Consider the following 13,272-nt stretch of genomic DNA (forward strand, 5'->3'; position numbering starts at 1 on the left):
AAAAGCTGTATACCATACATCTAAGAGGGCCGTGGGTGGCACTGTTGGTTGGACAGAGCCTAGGGCTTGCTGATCAGAAGGTTGGAGGTTCGAATCCCTGCGACAGGGTGAGCTCCCGTTGCTCGGTCCCTGCTCCTGCCAACCTAGCAGTTTGAAAGCACATGAAAGTGCAAGTAGATAAATAGGTACCGCTCCAGTGGGAAGGTAAATGGCGTTTCCGTGCACTGCTCTGGTTTGCCAGAAAGCGGCTTAGTCATGCTGGCCACATGACCCGGAAGCCGTACTTCGGCTCCCTCGGGCAGTAAAGCGAGATGATCACTGCAACCCCAGAGTCGTCCACGACTGGACCTGATAGTCGGGGTCACTTTACCTTTACCTTCCATACAATGAGCAAATTCTTATTGTTACTGATGCAAAATGGTTGGTTGCCTGGACCCCATGCCTCTGCAGGAGTCTTTGTGGCTAGCTAATATGGAAGCTTCCCATGTGAGCCACACACCTCCCACCCTCCCTGCTATTCAAGCATTCTGGAGTAGCATGGGATCCAGCCACAACAAGCCATAACATATAACATAGGTCTGACAGGTCGAGCTGGAGCAAAGACTCAATAATGAATTACAGGTATGTCCATATTGCCCTTCAACAAAAGTCTAGAATGCCTGAGTTAATTATCATTATCATTACTATTTATTAAATTTGCTTACCACCCTTCACCCGAAGATTACAGGGCAGTTCGCAACATAAAAATACAAAATGAGAACTCAAACTATGCAATATAAACAAAAACAAAAACTTTTATTTCAGATTTAATTACTGTTGTTTTAACACTTTGTGAGCCACTTCAGTTATCTGCGGTTAGAAGAGCAAGGAGAAATCAATAAAACACATTGTCTTGCTGCCCAACAACATCTACATCTATTCTGTGTGACCCAAACTTGGACAGGAGCAATAGAGAAACAAGCAGAAACGAGCAAAAAAATCTATGTTTGCCCAAAAGTTGTCCAAGGGTACTGAGGAGCCTTCTCCAACCTTCTGTCCCTCCAGATATTTTGGATCACAGCTCCCAGCATGGTCAGTGGGGAAGATATAGTACAAAACATCTGGAAGGAAGACAGCTTGAGGAAGGCTGGTATGGAGGAATGGAATATGCTACTGCTATGCAGTCAGAGAAATATCAATTCAAAAGAAGAATGCTTCTTCCAGCTTTCAATTCTGAGTTTTTCCTTTCTTCCACAGGTCAAATTGAGCTGGACAGAGAATGCAGATGAGCTTTCTCCATGAATTTATTTTCAAGTTAATAGAATAGCTTCCAAATGCATGTATTTGTGACAAAACAGCCAGGGACAGGCTTTTAATATATGATCGTGTACACATTTTTTCTTGACTCTAAACAGAAAAAAGCATTGTATGTGAAGCAGCTTGAGCAGAGAAATGTACAGAAGGTCCGAGCCCTGCAGAAAAGAACACTGCGAAGAAGGGGAGGAAACAGTTCCCAGCTGTAATTTATTGGATGCAAGCAATTTCAGTTCTGAATCTGAAGCTGGACTGGAGCCAGTGACCTAGAATTAGACGATTTCCATCTTTCACTTGCACCCCCCTCAAGCTACCCTCTGCACCTGCTAAAACAAGATTCAACAGTAAAAAAATCAAATGAGAGCTGCCACCCAAATTCACTTCCTTAGTAAAAGAAAAAATCAGGCAAAGACTCAGGCAAATCATCATGAGAAATGTTGAGGGAAGATGAAACAATTTGTTCCCAGATACAGGATTGGGGAGTTTTAGCAGTTCTGGACAGAGTTGCACTCCCTCTGACGAAATAGGCACACTGTTGTTGTTGTTGTTTTTTTGGGGGGGCGACTCTAGAACCACCTTTGTCACTGTAGGCCCAAGCAACTTCAGTGAGCACCTATTATCAACTGATTTTGGTGCACCAACTATGCCATTTCCTGTGACCACCATGAGTCATGAGTTCCTCACAACTCATCAACTGTAATATGCTTTATGTGGGGCTCCCTCCACATAACGCTGCCCCAGGCTGTTGAGTGGGACACCTGGAGATATACATAGTACACCTGTTCTGAGGCAGCTTCATTGGCTGTCAGTTAGCTATCAGGTCATGTTCAAGGTCTTGTTGCTAAGATAAAAAGCCCTGAATGACTTAAAGACCAGGTTACCTGAAAGACTGCTTCCCCCTGTATCGTGTGCTGTAAGATCATCTGAGGAAATTTTACTCACAGAATCACACCCTACAGAATATTGCAGGGCACTGAACCAAAAACAAACAAAGCATTGCCTCTGGAAAGTCCTTCCGTCTTCCATACATGACACATCATCCACCAGTTGTTTCAGATGTCTTGTAAAGACATATTTTTGTCTAGGTTTCACCGGACCCTGTTATTACCAAATTTCTGTTTTTATATGGCATTTTTGTGAAGAGATCTTAAAGCATTCAGCAGTTTAGAAATGCTTTCAATTAGATAAATAGAATTAAACTGAAATGCTCTCACGGCTTACGGCTTCCCACAGCCAGTATCACTGCTGTTTATTGACTACATTTATATAGCTTCCGCCCATCAATAAAAAAAAAACACTTCCGAGATGGCTTACACTATTAAAGACACAATGTACAATAATTTAGAAACAATAGGAGACAGCAAAAAGACTTCCTTGCCATGGAGACTATTACTCCAAAGACCATTTATGGGCAGTTTAGCAGGAAATGTTACACACCAGAGGATAAGCAAGCACAACGTCTCCTTTCTACAGCTTCCTCAGAGAGAAAAGTCTCGTGGTTCAGGCAGCAAAAAGCGGACTTTGGTTCTCTAAGTAGCACAGACAGTCCCTCCAAGGTGCTGCTACTTGGCTCAGTAACTAAAGCGACTACAGTTAAGTGCTCTTCAGTCTCACAAAATGGAGGTCAGAGGTTATGTTAGTGGAAAGGTGACTGAGCCATCTGCATTCACAAGGAGTGCATCTAATCTCACATCTGGTCCTGAACACACACACCGCAAGAGGTATTAACGGATTGCTGCCTGCAGAAGGGCGGGGGCGTCCTGCTCTCACACACGGAGACAGTCTGATCTGCATGCACAGAGACACGTTCCCCCCCCCCCCCGCAGACGTTCCCCACATTCCAGCCTTCCCTGTGATGCACTCCATCACTTCCAGGCAATCAGAAATTGCTTACACTTGCACCGTTCCCTTTCCTTCTTCAGCAGCAAATTTACTTGACTGTGCACTCAGGTCTCTGCGTCGTACCAGTGCTTTTTTTCTTAAAAAAATGTTTAGGGGTGCTCTCATTTTCCTACTCATATTGAAATACTGCCCTTCAATGAGGCCAAACTTAGATTCACAAAATGTTTAGGGGTATGCGGACCTCTGCGTCCTCCTAGAAAAAAAGCACTGGTCGTACCTTCTTGTCATGCATTTTTTGCTTCCAATTCACCTCCCTCTAAATTAAAGGGTAATATGCATGTAACATCCCACATGCAGACAACAGCACTTCTTCTTGTCTAGGCATGGAGGTCCAAAGATGAGTGTGCCCCAACTCTGCCTCCACAGGAACACATGATTCATTCCTCAGCCTGATGAAAACCAGGACAGATGGCTAGCATCCTTGTTTAATTGCATTACACCCTCACAGCATGCTCTACAAAAACCCTCTGTCCTTCAGTCCAGTGCATCTTGAGGGGGTGTGGGATGACAGCGAACAGTCAGAGCAGCAAACATGGAACGGGTGGATGGCAGAGAGGGGGGACATTTGGGGTGGGGCAGTAATTAAACAAAGGCTGGTAGGAAGGCACTTTGCAACTGGGGGCCCCTGTTAAAAATAAAAAAGGGTGATATCCAGCTTAATCATACTCAAAGCAGACTCACTGAAATTAAATCCATTGACTTCAGTGGGGCTACCTCAAGTAAGACTGACAGAACAATCTTAACCATGTCTATTCAGTCAGAAGTAAGTCTGATTAAATTAAGTGGATCTTATTCCCAGGTAAGTAGGTTTAGCTTGCGGCCTAAGTTGAATATCACAAAGGGAATTTGTTCCACTATGAGTCTTCTAAAAAATAATATTATTTATATTGCTGAAATCCTGCCTTCATCATCAAATGACCTGAGGGCAGGTCACAACAATAAAAATTCAATAGGCAATAAGTATTAGAACAGAAATTGATCTTTTTTTGGCTTGTATGCAAGTCATACAAAGTATTTTTTAAATACAAAAAAAAAAAAAGAACTTCATACAAACTTTTCAGACTAGTTATACTGTACTGCATAAGCTCAAAACAGAATTTGGACTGTTTGACCTGGATTAATTTTAAGAACAAACATCTCCCAGTGAAAGCAAGTAGGTACGCTTTGGTGTAAAACTCAGCAACATTACAGGGGCACAAATATAAGCTGCGTTGCTATCACAGCCAGTCCCTTTTGCTCTAAGGCAGCCTTGCCTTGCCATGCCTGGTTTGCTCCCTAAGTCATGGACGACAACTAACAATCAGCTCCAGCATGTTCTGTCTGGGGCTGAAGGAAGTTGTAGTCCAAAACATATGGAGGTCACCAGGTTGGGGAAGGGATAGGTTGCAGTTGCTCAGTGTGTCTCAGCAAACAGATACTTGGGCTACAGTTCATCAGGAGGTACTTCCTATACAGTCTCAGTCTCTCTCTCTCTCTCTCTCTCTGTGTGTGTGTGTGTGTGTAGGTTTGTTTGTGAGACAAAGGTTAGGGCAGTAAGAGAACCTGCAAAAGACTATTCAGCTACTTATTTCCTCAAGGGTACAAAGTTTTCCCTTTGATGGATATAGTTCAAGGATATAGTCAGAAGGAAGGCCCATTAGTGATTAATGTGCACTGACTGAAGGAAAATATTTACAAATTTCAGCACCCTCCATCACATAAGCTGCCAATCCCGCTGGTGTTTGTAAACCAGCCTGGGGTAAATATTATGAAGTGTAGGATATAATTACCTTAAATAAATACAAAACAGTGATTGATGACCAAAGGTCTTACTTGATTTATGACACACCACATGCTGAACAAACACCTTCTGTTAATTGCAAAAAGAGGCCCTTTTTAAAAATAAAGCACTGTCATCTGTTAGACAAAAACCGCACACATTCTAAAAACAGATTCAGTCTCACCTTCCTTAATGGTTAGCTCTAAAGAAGTGCCATTTTTATGACCTTCCGTCATGACAAACTTTTAAAACATATGGAGGGGACTTTCAGTTTTCAGTGAACAAATGGAGTGATTCTGAAGAGCGGAGATGAAGCGAGTAAAATATAGGTTTTCAAAATTTCAAGGGATTAAAGAACATGACTAAATGCCAATACAGCACAGTGCCTAAGAGGCTGAGTCTGCAATCTCAACCCCATTAACCTGAGAGTAAGCCCTATTTAACTAAATAGGATTTACTTCTGAGTAGACATAGTTAGAATTAATCTGTGAGCTGTGAATAAGGAAGACCCTGGTTCAAATCTTACCTCTACCATGGACCCACTACGTGGCAGCCATGCTCTCTCAACCTCAGTTCCTCATCAGCCATAAGGGGGACAATGACACTGGCTTATCTCAGAAATGGGGAGCCTGTGACCCTCAAGATGTAGTTTGGATTACAACTCCTCTCATCTCTGACACTAGCCATGCTGGCTGCGGCCGATGGACTTTGTATTCCACAAGGGCACCATGTTGGCTACCCTTGTGCCATGCAATGTTAAGACTCAACAATAAGGAAGGAAACACAAGCACATTAAGTGCCCTTATTCAAACCTAACTTTGCCAATTTGTGTGGTGAGGAGAACTGATCCATTTTCATACTACTTTGATATTTCACTTGCTATCTTAAACATACTTTCCAGGAAGTAATTGCCAATTAATTCAGCAGAGCTCACACCGAATAAATATATGCTTCTTCAGGCTAGGATCAATGATTCCCTAAAAGAGCAGTCTGTAAGATTACAACTAAATAAATAGAGGAAGACAGTGAAGGCCTATCTCAGAGCAAACTATTGTGGATACTGAATTCAGGTTAAACTATACTTCAGTGTTATTGTACTGAATCTGCAAGTTGAAGGAAAAGCATTACTAAATACTCTCATGTTCAGGAGCCCTAAACAGCACCATCATGAATGGACAGATGCCTTTAACGCCACAAAGCATGAACAAACCTAGCAATACTTATCTGCTACCTTCCTCGTTCATTCAGTGTTACCACAGCACAAGGCAAGATTTTTTTTTAACCCAGAATACTTTTGGGCAGGCTTCCACACAGTGATCATAATCTACCATGGTCCACAAAGAGTGAGTGAACTGCAACAGTAACTATAATATCCAGCAATCACTTGATCAAACTGATCAAATCAAATAATATCTGTGTATCTGAAGAAGTGTGCATGCACACGAAAGCTTATACCAAGAACTAACTTAGTTGGTCTTTAAGGTGCTACAGGAAAGAATTTTTTAAATCAAATAATGTTATGGTTTGGGGGACAATAAGCCTTAAAAGAACAAAGTGCAACCACACCCAAGTGTATCACAACTCCACAGGATAATTAGCAAAATAGAACAATGAGTTGTCCTAAATAAGACAGTCTATTAAATTATTAGAATTTACAAAAATGAATTTTCATCTCATTTTTATCCCATATCTTTATAGCTCACCAATCCCTTATCTCTTATTCTTCACCTGCTTTCTTTCAAACCTCCCCAACAGCCATAACAGTTCCAGCACACACACCACATTATTTGGACAGTTTGATCTTAGAAGAAGAATTCTGCGAAGACAAGCATGCAATTGCAATATGCAATATCTATTTTATTTTCTTTAAAAATGTTTATACCAATTTTCTAAAAGAAACTGCACAAAGACATCAACTAATTTCGGAGCAAAAAGAGGGTTTCACTTCCTTAGGTAAAGGTAAAGGGACCCCTGACAATTAGGTCCAGTCATGGCCGACTCTGGGGTTGTGGCGCTCATCTCGCTTTATTGGCTGAGGGAGCCGGCATACAGCTTCTGGGTCATGTGGCCAGCATGACTAAGCCGCTTCTGGCGAACCAGAGCAGTGCACAGAAACGCCGTTTACCTTCCCGCCAGAGCGGTACCTATTTATCTACTTGCACTTTGATGTGCTTTCGAACTGCTAGGTTGGCAGGAGCAGGGACCGAGCAACGGGAGCTCACCCCATTGCGGGGATTCGAGCCGCCAACCTTCTGATCAGCAAGCCCTAGGCTCTGTGGTCTAACCCACAGTGCCACCCGCATCCCATGACTCTGTCCCTAGGCTCTGTGGTCTAACCCACAGCGCCACCCGCGTTCACTTCCTTGGCATCAGCTAAATCAGTGTCGATGAACCTCCAGCTTGTGGGCTAAATCTGGCCTGTGAGGCTGTTTTCCCCAAACCATGCCCACCTGCCCCATGCCTGACAGCATAAGTGATGCCAGGTGTGGGGCAGGTAGGATTCCCTGCACATCAGCTGAAACAAGGAGTTCATACCTGCTTGGTTGCTAACTCCTGCCACCCCAGCAGGCCACCTTTGACAGGTGGACAGGATAACTCACATCATTGGGACATCAGATGATTGACAGGTGAGTGGTCCTGCCCACATGTTGAAGTTGACCAATGGGGAGAAAGATCTAGCCCACAAAGTCAGAAATTTCCCCACCTCTGAGCTAAATGTAGGGAAGGAAAAAGAAGAGTCTGAGAAATTGTAAGTCATCAGCACCTGATTTTTAGAGAAGCTTATCTATATAAAAACTGTATATTTCAGTTATATAAGTTAGTCTCCATGGCACAGACTACACAGCCCTGCCACTGGCTAGGAACACATGGGAGTCAAAGGAGAATTCAGCAGCAGTCATATTTAGGATTCATGCACAATGCTGGAACAAGGAACTTCAACAGGCTGGACGGCAGAATATGAATTGAAGGCAATAAGGCTTTTGGAAAGGATGCATTCATAGGGCTAGTCCACTCCTTACATTGGCATCCAGGACATATACTGGGTTATTTGACTTTTTAAAAATGGGGTAATGAAAAAACAGTGGCGGAGCATATGTCCGCGCTGCTCAGTGCGGGTGCACTCCTAAGGGGTGTGTGGTGCGGAGGGTGCCCTCCCAGGTGCGAGATAGCCGCTTAGGTGCCCGGAGCGGCATGCACGCCCTACATCTGGGGGCGGAGCGAGCCACCCATGGCGGACATTCGGTGTGTGGCCTGCCCACAACTCCCAAGCCTCCCCCAAGCTGTCAAAATGAAGAGATAAGGGGGGAATGCCACTGGCAAAGTGGCGCAGCTCCCCCCTTCCCCCAGTGGCTCGGGGTAGGCTTGGGAGTCGCGGGCAGGCGGTGCGTCATATGTCACCCCCCTCTGTGAGGGGACCCGGGGCATCTGCCCCCCTTCCTAAACCCCTGTGAAGAAAAGCAGTGGCAAGCCCTTCAAAAGCCCTTCACGTTTCTCATAAATCATTTTTTCTAACTATTTATTAAGCAGTCCTCTGAGGGAAATTACAGAGTTTACTTTTATTGATGCACAGACTCAGCAGCTATGCTTGCTGCTTAGATTAAATTGCATCTTTGGGTCACACCAAGCGCAAACAGCAAGGGGGAAGCGAGCACTTTCCCCTTGTTTGCTCTGTAAAGTATCTAGCAAGGCAACTCACAAAATGGGAGTTCCTGAAAGTTTGTTGTTTAAACCTTAAGCTCCATTTGCAGGTGAAGTAATGTTTCTGCCTTTGTGGGGGGAACCGCATAGACCTAGTCTAGACAGGAACTTCTAAATACTTAAACAGTACTTCTCCACATTTTCCCCAGGCCCATTTCAGTAGGCCTACTTAGGGTTGTGGCTGATGGGTTTTAAAATTACTGTTTCTCATATTTTAGCGTCTGAAGTGAAGAATATTGTCAGCACACTTTGGGATAATTAGCAAATAAAATACATTTGAATCTGGAAGAGTCAACGGAATGGAAGGAGAAAAATGACTAAAAGGAGATGTCAGAAAACAGTGCTCTTAGTTTATGTTGCCAGTAATTAGGATGGACTCAAAGGGAGCTGCCTTAGAAACATAACCATTCCCACTGGCAACACAATGGACTGAACAAGGAGAAAGTTAGGGGTGTAGGAAAAGAATTACAAAGCTACTTGCAGAATTGTAACATTCCAAGAAGCAGAAAACACCTCCCAGAATGTTCTGGCAGGCATTCACATGTCCACAGGCAATTTAAAGATATGAACAGATCACATTTGCTACCATTGGTGAAAATGAGGAATTCCTCAAAATGGCAGTGGGTGAATTTGAGTCCATGCTTTTTATTTATGTATGCTGCCTTGGCTTGGATTCATTTGGGGATGTAGTGCTTCACAGAACTCGTTGAAAGGTGTGGTGATGGGCTCCTTATGGGTCATAAATATGCAAAAAGCCAAAGGGGGGGGGGGAGGCCCAGGAACTCTAGTCACAGCTCAGTTTGAATTCTGTACTACTCAGTGGGAAGAATTCAACATCGCGTTAAGGTAATCCCCCCCCCCCCAGCCAAGCAACCATTTCTGCTTGCCAGATGGAATGATTCCACCTCTCCTCCCCGCCCCCCTGTGAGCTGTACCAGGGCTTCTCCCAACTCCCCTAAAGTCAATTTTGGGGTGTGTGCAGGGGGAGGAGAAGCCCTATTGCGCAACTGGCGGGAATCATTCATTTAACGCGCACAGTGTTCCTTTCCCCAGCCTTTAACAGTATTCTCTGCTCTATTTACAGAGTTATGGAAATTAGAGATAGACATGGGCTCTGGCGACATCTGCTCTTTTTATCTCTGCCTCCTCACACGCAACGTTCTCATGCGACATCATCTTCCTCTGCTTGGTCTTCTCCCTTGTCACAGAACCTCTAAGGAATACCCAACTCCATTGCTGTGTATACAGGAGCTTGAACTCAACACATTCCTTTGCTTGAGCAGCAGAACCTACAGCAGGCAGGGAGAAATAATACAGTGCTGCCTAAAAACGATCTCCTTCAAAGCGGAAAGGAGATGCCACGCAATCTGCCGGAGAAGCCTTTCGGCAGTATTCTGACTGGGTACTCCACTATGGGAGTAGTTCTCAAACCTTCAAGCTAAGCCATGTTGCCTTGGCAGATACCTTACACACAGCTATATGTCGGTCCCAACTTCCTAGAATTCATTTAACCCATTTTACCTGCCTCTCCACAGCTTGAAGCAGCTAATGTAAACATTAAATCCCAATTTTCACAGTAGGCCAATTCTTCCTCCAATCCACTGCTATCCCAGCAAACATCTGAGGCCCTCCAGAAGTTGCTGGACTCTAACTCCCACCAGCCTCAGACAGTATGGCCAATGGTCAGGGATTATGGGCACTGGAGTCTAGCAACCTCTGGAAAGCCACAGGTTAGCCACACTTGCCATACAGCTGTAATGATTTTGTTTAATATAACGAGTCCACGCCAGAGAGAGCTACTATTAGTGATAATGAGGCTCTCTCAGTGGTGGCTGCACAGCTTTGGAACTCCCTCCCTGGAGAAATACATAGGCCATAGGGCTTTGTTGCTTAAAAAAAGAAGAACTATAAATGCATTTTAATTATTTTCTATGTTGGATTGAATTGTGCTGCATATGGGGCGGCAAATGCTGCCAGTGTGTGTGCGCTCTCTCTCTTGCTCTCTCATCTTAGTTTGTGGTTTAAATGTTGAAATTGTAGCTATTCTATTTTAAGGTGTTTTAGAGTCTTGCACACCACCTCATGAGGCCACTGCACCTTGAAAGGTGGGTTAAAAGTCTTTTAAATAAAACTAAGCTAAATGGCATGGAATTAAAATAAAAGTGCACAATTCAAAAACTGCACACTGATGTGCTGCTGGGATTCCTTTCCTGTGTCTCATGTCCAGTCTCAGCAGAAATAGCTGCACCACATCAGTTGTTCCATCATACTATTAAGAACTGAGAACATTTTGTCAAAAGCAGTCAAGTCCACCAACAGAAATCAGTTTTCAGGCTTACACAGAAGTGCTCCATAATACAGTGGTATCTCAGGTTAAGAACTTAATTAGTTCTGGAGGTCTGTTCTTAACCTGAGATACCACTTTAGCTAATGGGGCCTCCTGCCGCCGCCACAATTTCTGTTCTCATCCTGAAGCAAAGTTCTTAACCAGAGGTACTATTTCTGGGTTCTGTAACCTGAAGCGTCTGTAACCCGAGGTACCACTGTATGATGTAAGTGTTATAGGAAATATCACATTAATGTATTGTGCAGAGGAGCTTGATCCTGGAAATATGAAGCCTTGATGCAACTTACATATCCCTTGCAGATGAGAGAAGGGGTATATTAAGGCATTACAGCCCTGAAGTTTAATGGTGCTTATCCCCAGGTAACTGTGTATGGTGGCCCAATTAGCTTTGTGCTGCACATACATGGAGCTCAAGGGTCGCTTCCAACTCTACAATTCTATGATTCAAGTGGTTAACCCAAACCACTAGTCTATGCTGAGGTTCTAGGCCACACTTTCAGGAAGGACCAAACATGGTACAACTAACATATCATGTGATTTGTATCCTTATTTTTCAAGGAGATATAGCTTCCACTTGCTTCACTGCTTTCACCTGGGAAAACCACTGAATCAGAGAAAAAGGTCTATTGGGTCTCTCCGGATTGATGGTTGCTCCAGTTTAGCTCTAAAGAGTAGGATATCTGGGGGAACGTGGCAGGGCAAAGGCAAAACCACTCAGACCTGTTCTTTCTAGGCACAGAACAAGCAGAAGTATGTATGAGACCTCAGACAGGATAGCAGAAAGCTGATTTGAGACCAGGGAATGGCCTTTTTTCTGTCTGAAAAGCAATGGAGACACCTGTTACAACCGCATCTTCAAGGAAGTTTATACCTCAAAGGGATAACATCCAAACAAGCCCAAAGCAATAACTGCTTTTGCTAAAACCAATGTCAACAGGAAACTAGGTGGAAAGGTAATACATGACCAGTGGCAAAAGACTAGAAAACTGGAACAACTTATCACCTGATGTTCTCATGAGGTATGACTCCCATGGCACTGGCTACTTCTACTCCTCAAAGGATCCAAGGTCAAGGTATGTAGGCTCTGAGCACATTTTTCACAGCTGCATTCTGTCCTCACAAACAATTCTGCTGAACTTTACTCTCACTACACTCAGCTAAGCACAAGTGCTGATGCAGCTGCCCTCCTTCTTCCTCTCCTTGCAGGGGAGAAGAGCAGAAGAAGGCTGGCTGCCGATTTCATCATCCAGTTCATGGAGCAATAAGTTTCATTCCAACTCTGACCGTCACATGCTCAGAGAGCCAGCCCACCCTTTTTACAAAGAACTAAATTTGAAGTTTCTACTCAGGAAACCGCTGAGAACAGGATGCATGTTGGTCATCTGTTAGGGATTTGTAAGCCAAGCAAATAATCACATATCAGCCAGAGTTTTGATTTCAGAACTGATAGCAGATTCAGCTGCTTTACCAACAGTAGTCATCTGCATTTTTGTCATTTGAGCACACAACTTGACAGTGGGTGTCCAAACTTCAAAGTCCTGCTCAAGTCACTGAAGACTGCTGGGTGGTCTAGAACAAACGGCTATCTCAAAGAGTTGTTATATAGAGATAATTATAATGCACTTTGCATACAAAACCACTATAAAAATAATAGGCCACCACCTCTATTTTCCTTGTTATATATGCATTGTGTGATATACACACTTACACCTGACTTGCAAAGAAATTGCTCCATCACGTTCAGGAAAATAAATTTTAGGTAAGTGTGTCAACTAATCCTAAGAGTCCGATTTCCTTGCACAGAAACCAGCCCAAAGTACAGATAGCATGCCACAATTGGTTCTGAAATCTCCTCAAAGCATCATGTAGCACCTCCTGCAGAACCAGGATGCAAAACAAGTCTACCATTTGTTGTACATATTGGCAGCCTGGCCCTGGAAAAAACAAAATGGCCCAACATACACACTCACACAAGGCAAAAATAGCCTTGTTTTCTTATGTTACATTCTAACCTTAGACTTACAGGATTTCCATATATTCTGCTGACTACCAGCCGCCATAACTGCACAGAAAATTCTGTACACTGCAGGATTGTCCAATGAACACTGCCTAGGATTAGATTGTTCCTTAGAGTAGATTCACAGCCGTGCATTACTACACAGCCCTCTGATGTGTTTATGTGTGGATGATGCTTGTCAGCACACAGCACCATTTATGAACTGCAGAAGTATTGTGGAGAGATATTGCATGTACTGCTTGCTTTGTGCTAACC

At 43.7% G+C, this 13,272-nt stretch overlaps 1 protein-coding gene across 5 annotated transcripts in view; it reads right to left on the reverse strand.

Moving 5' to 3' along the window:
* STX3 (syntaxin 3) overlaps window positions 1–13,272 on the reverse strand; it is a 40,891-nt gene that overhangs the window by 17,326 nt on the left and 10,293 nt on the right. For 2 of the 5 annotated variants that reach the window (XM_080977134.1, XM_080977132.1), the window contains exon 1: window positions 2,175–2,321. The exons of the other annotated variants lie outside the window; for them this stretch is intronic. In XM_080977134.1, coding sequence (XP_080833260.1) covers window positions 2,175–2,216 — 42 coding nt within the window. In that variant the 5' untranslated portion in view covers window positions 2,217–2,321. Of the gene's footprint in view, window positions 1–2,174; window positions 2,322–13,272 lie in introns of those variants that run through there. 5 annotated transcript variants of the gene reach the window in all.

This window comes from Podarcis pityusensis (assembly GCF_964106645.2).
Source record: "Podarcis pityusensis genome assembly, chromosome: 1".
Taxonomy (NCBI): domain Eukaryota; kingdom Metazoa; phylum Chordata; class Lepidosauria; order Squamata; family Lacertidae; genus Podarcis; species Podarcis pityusensis.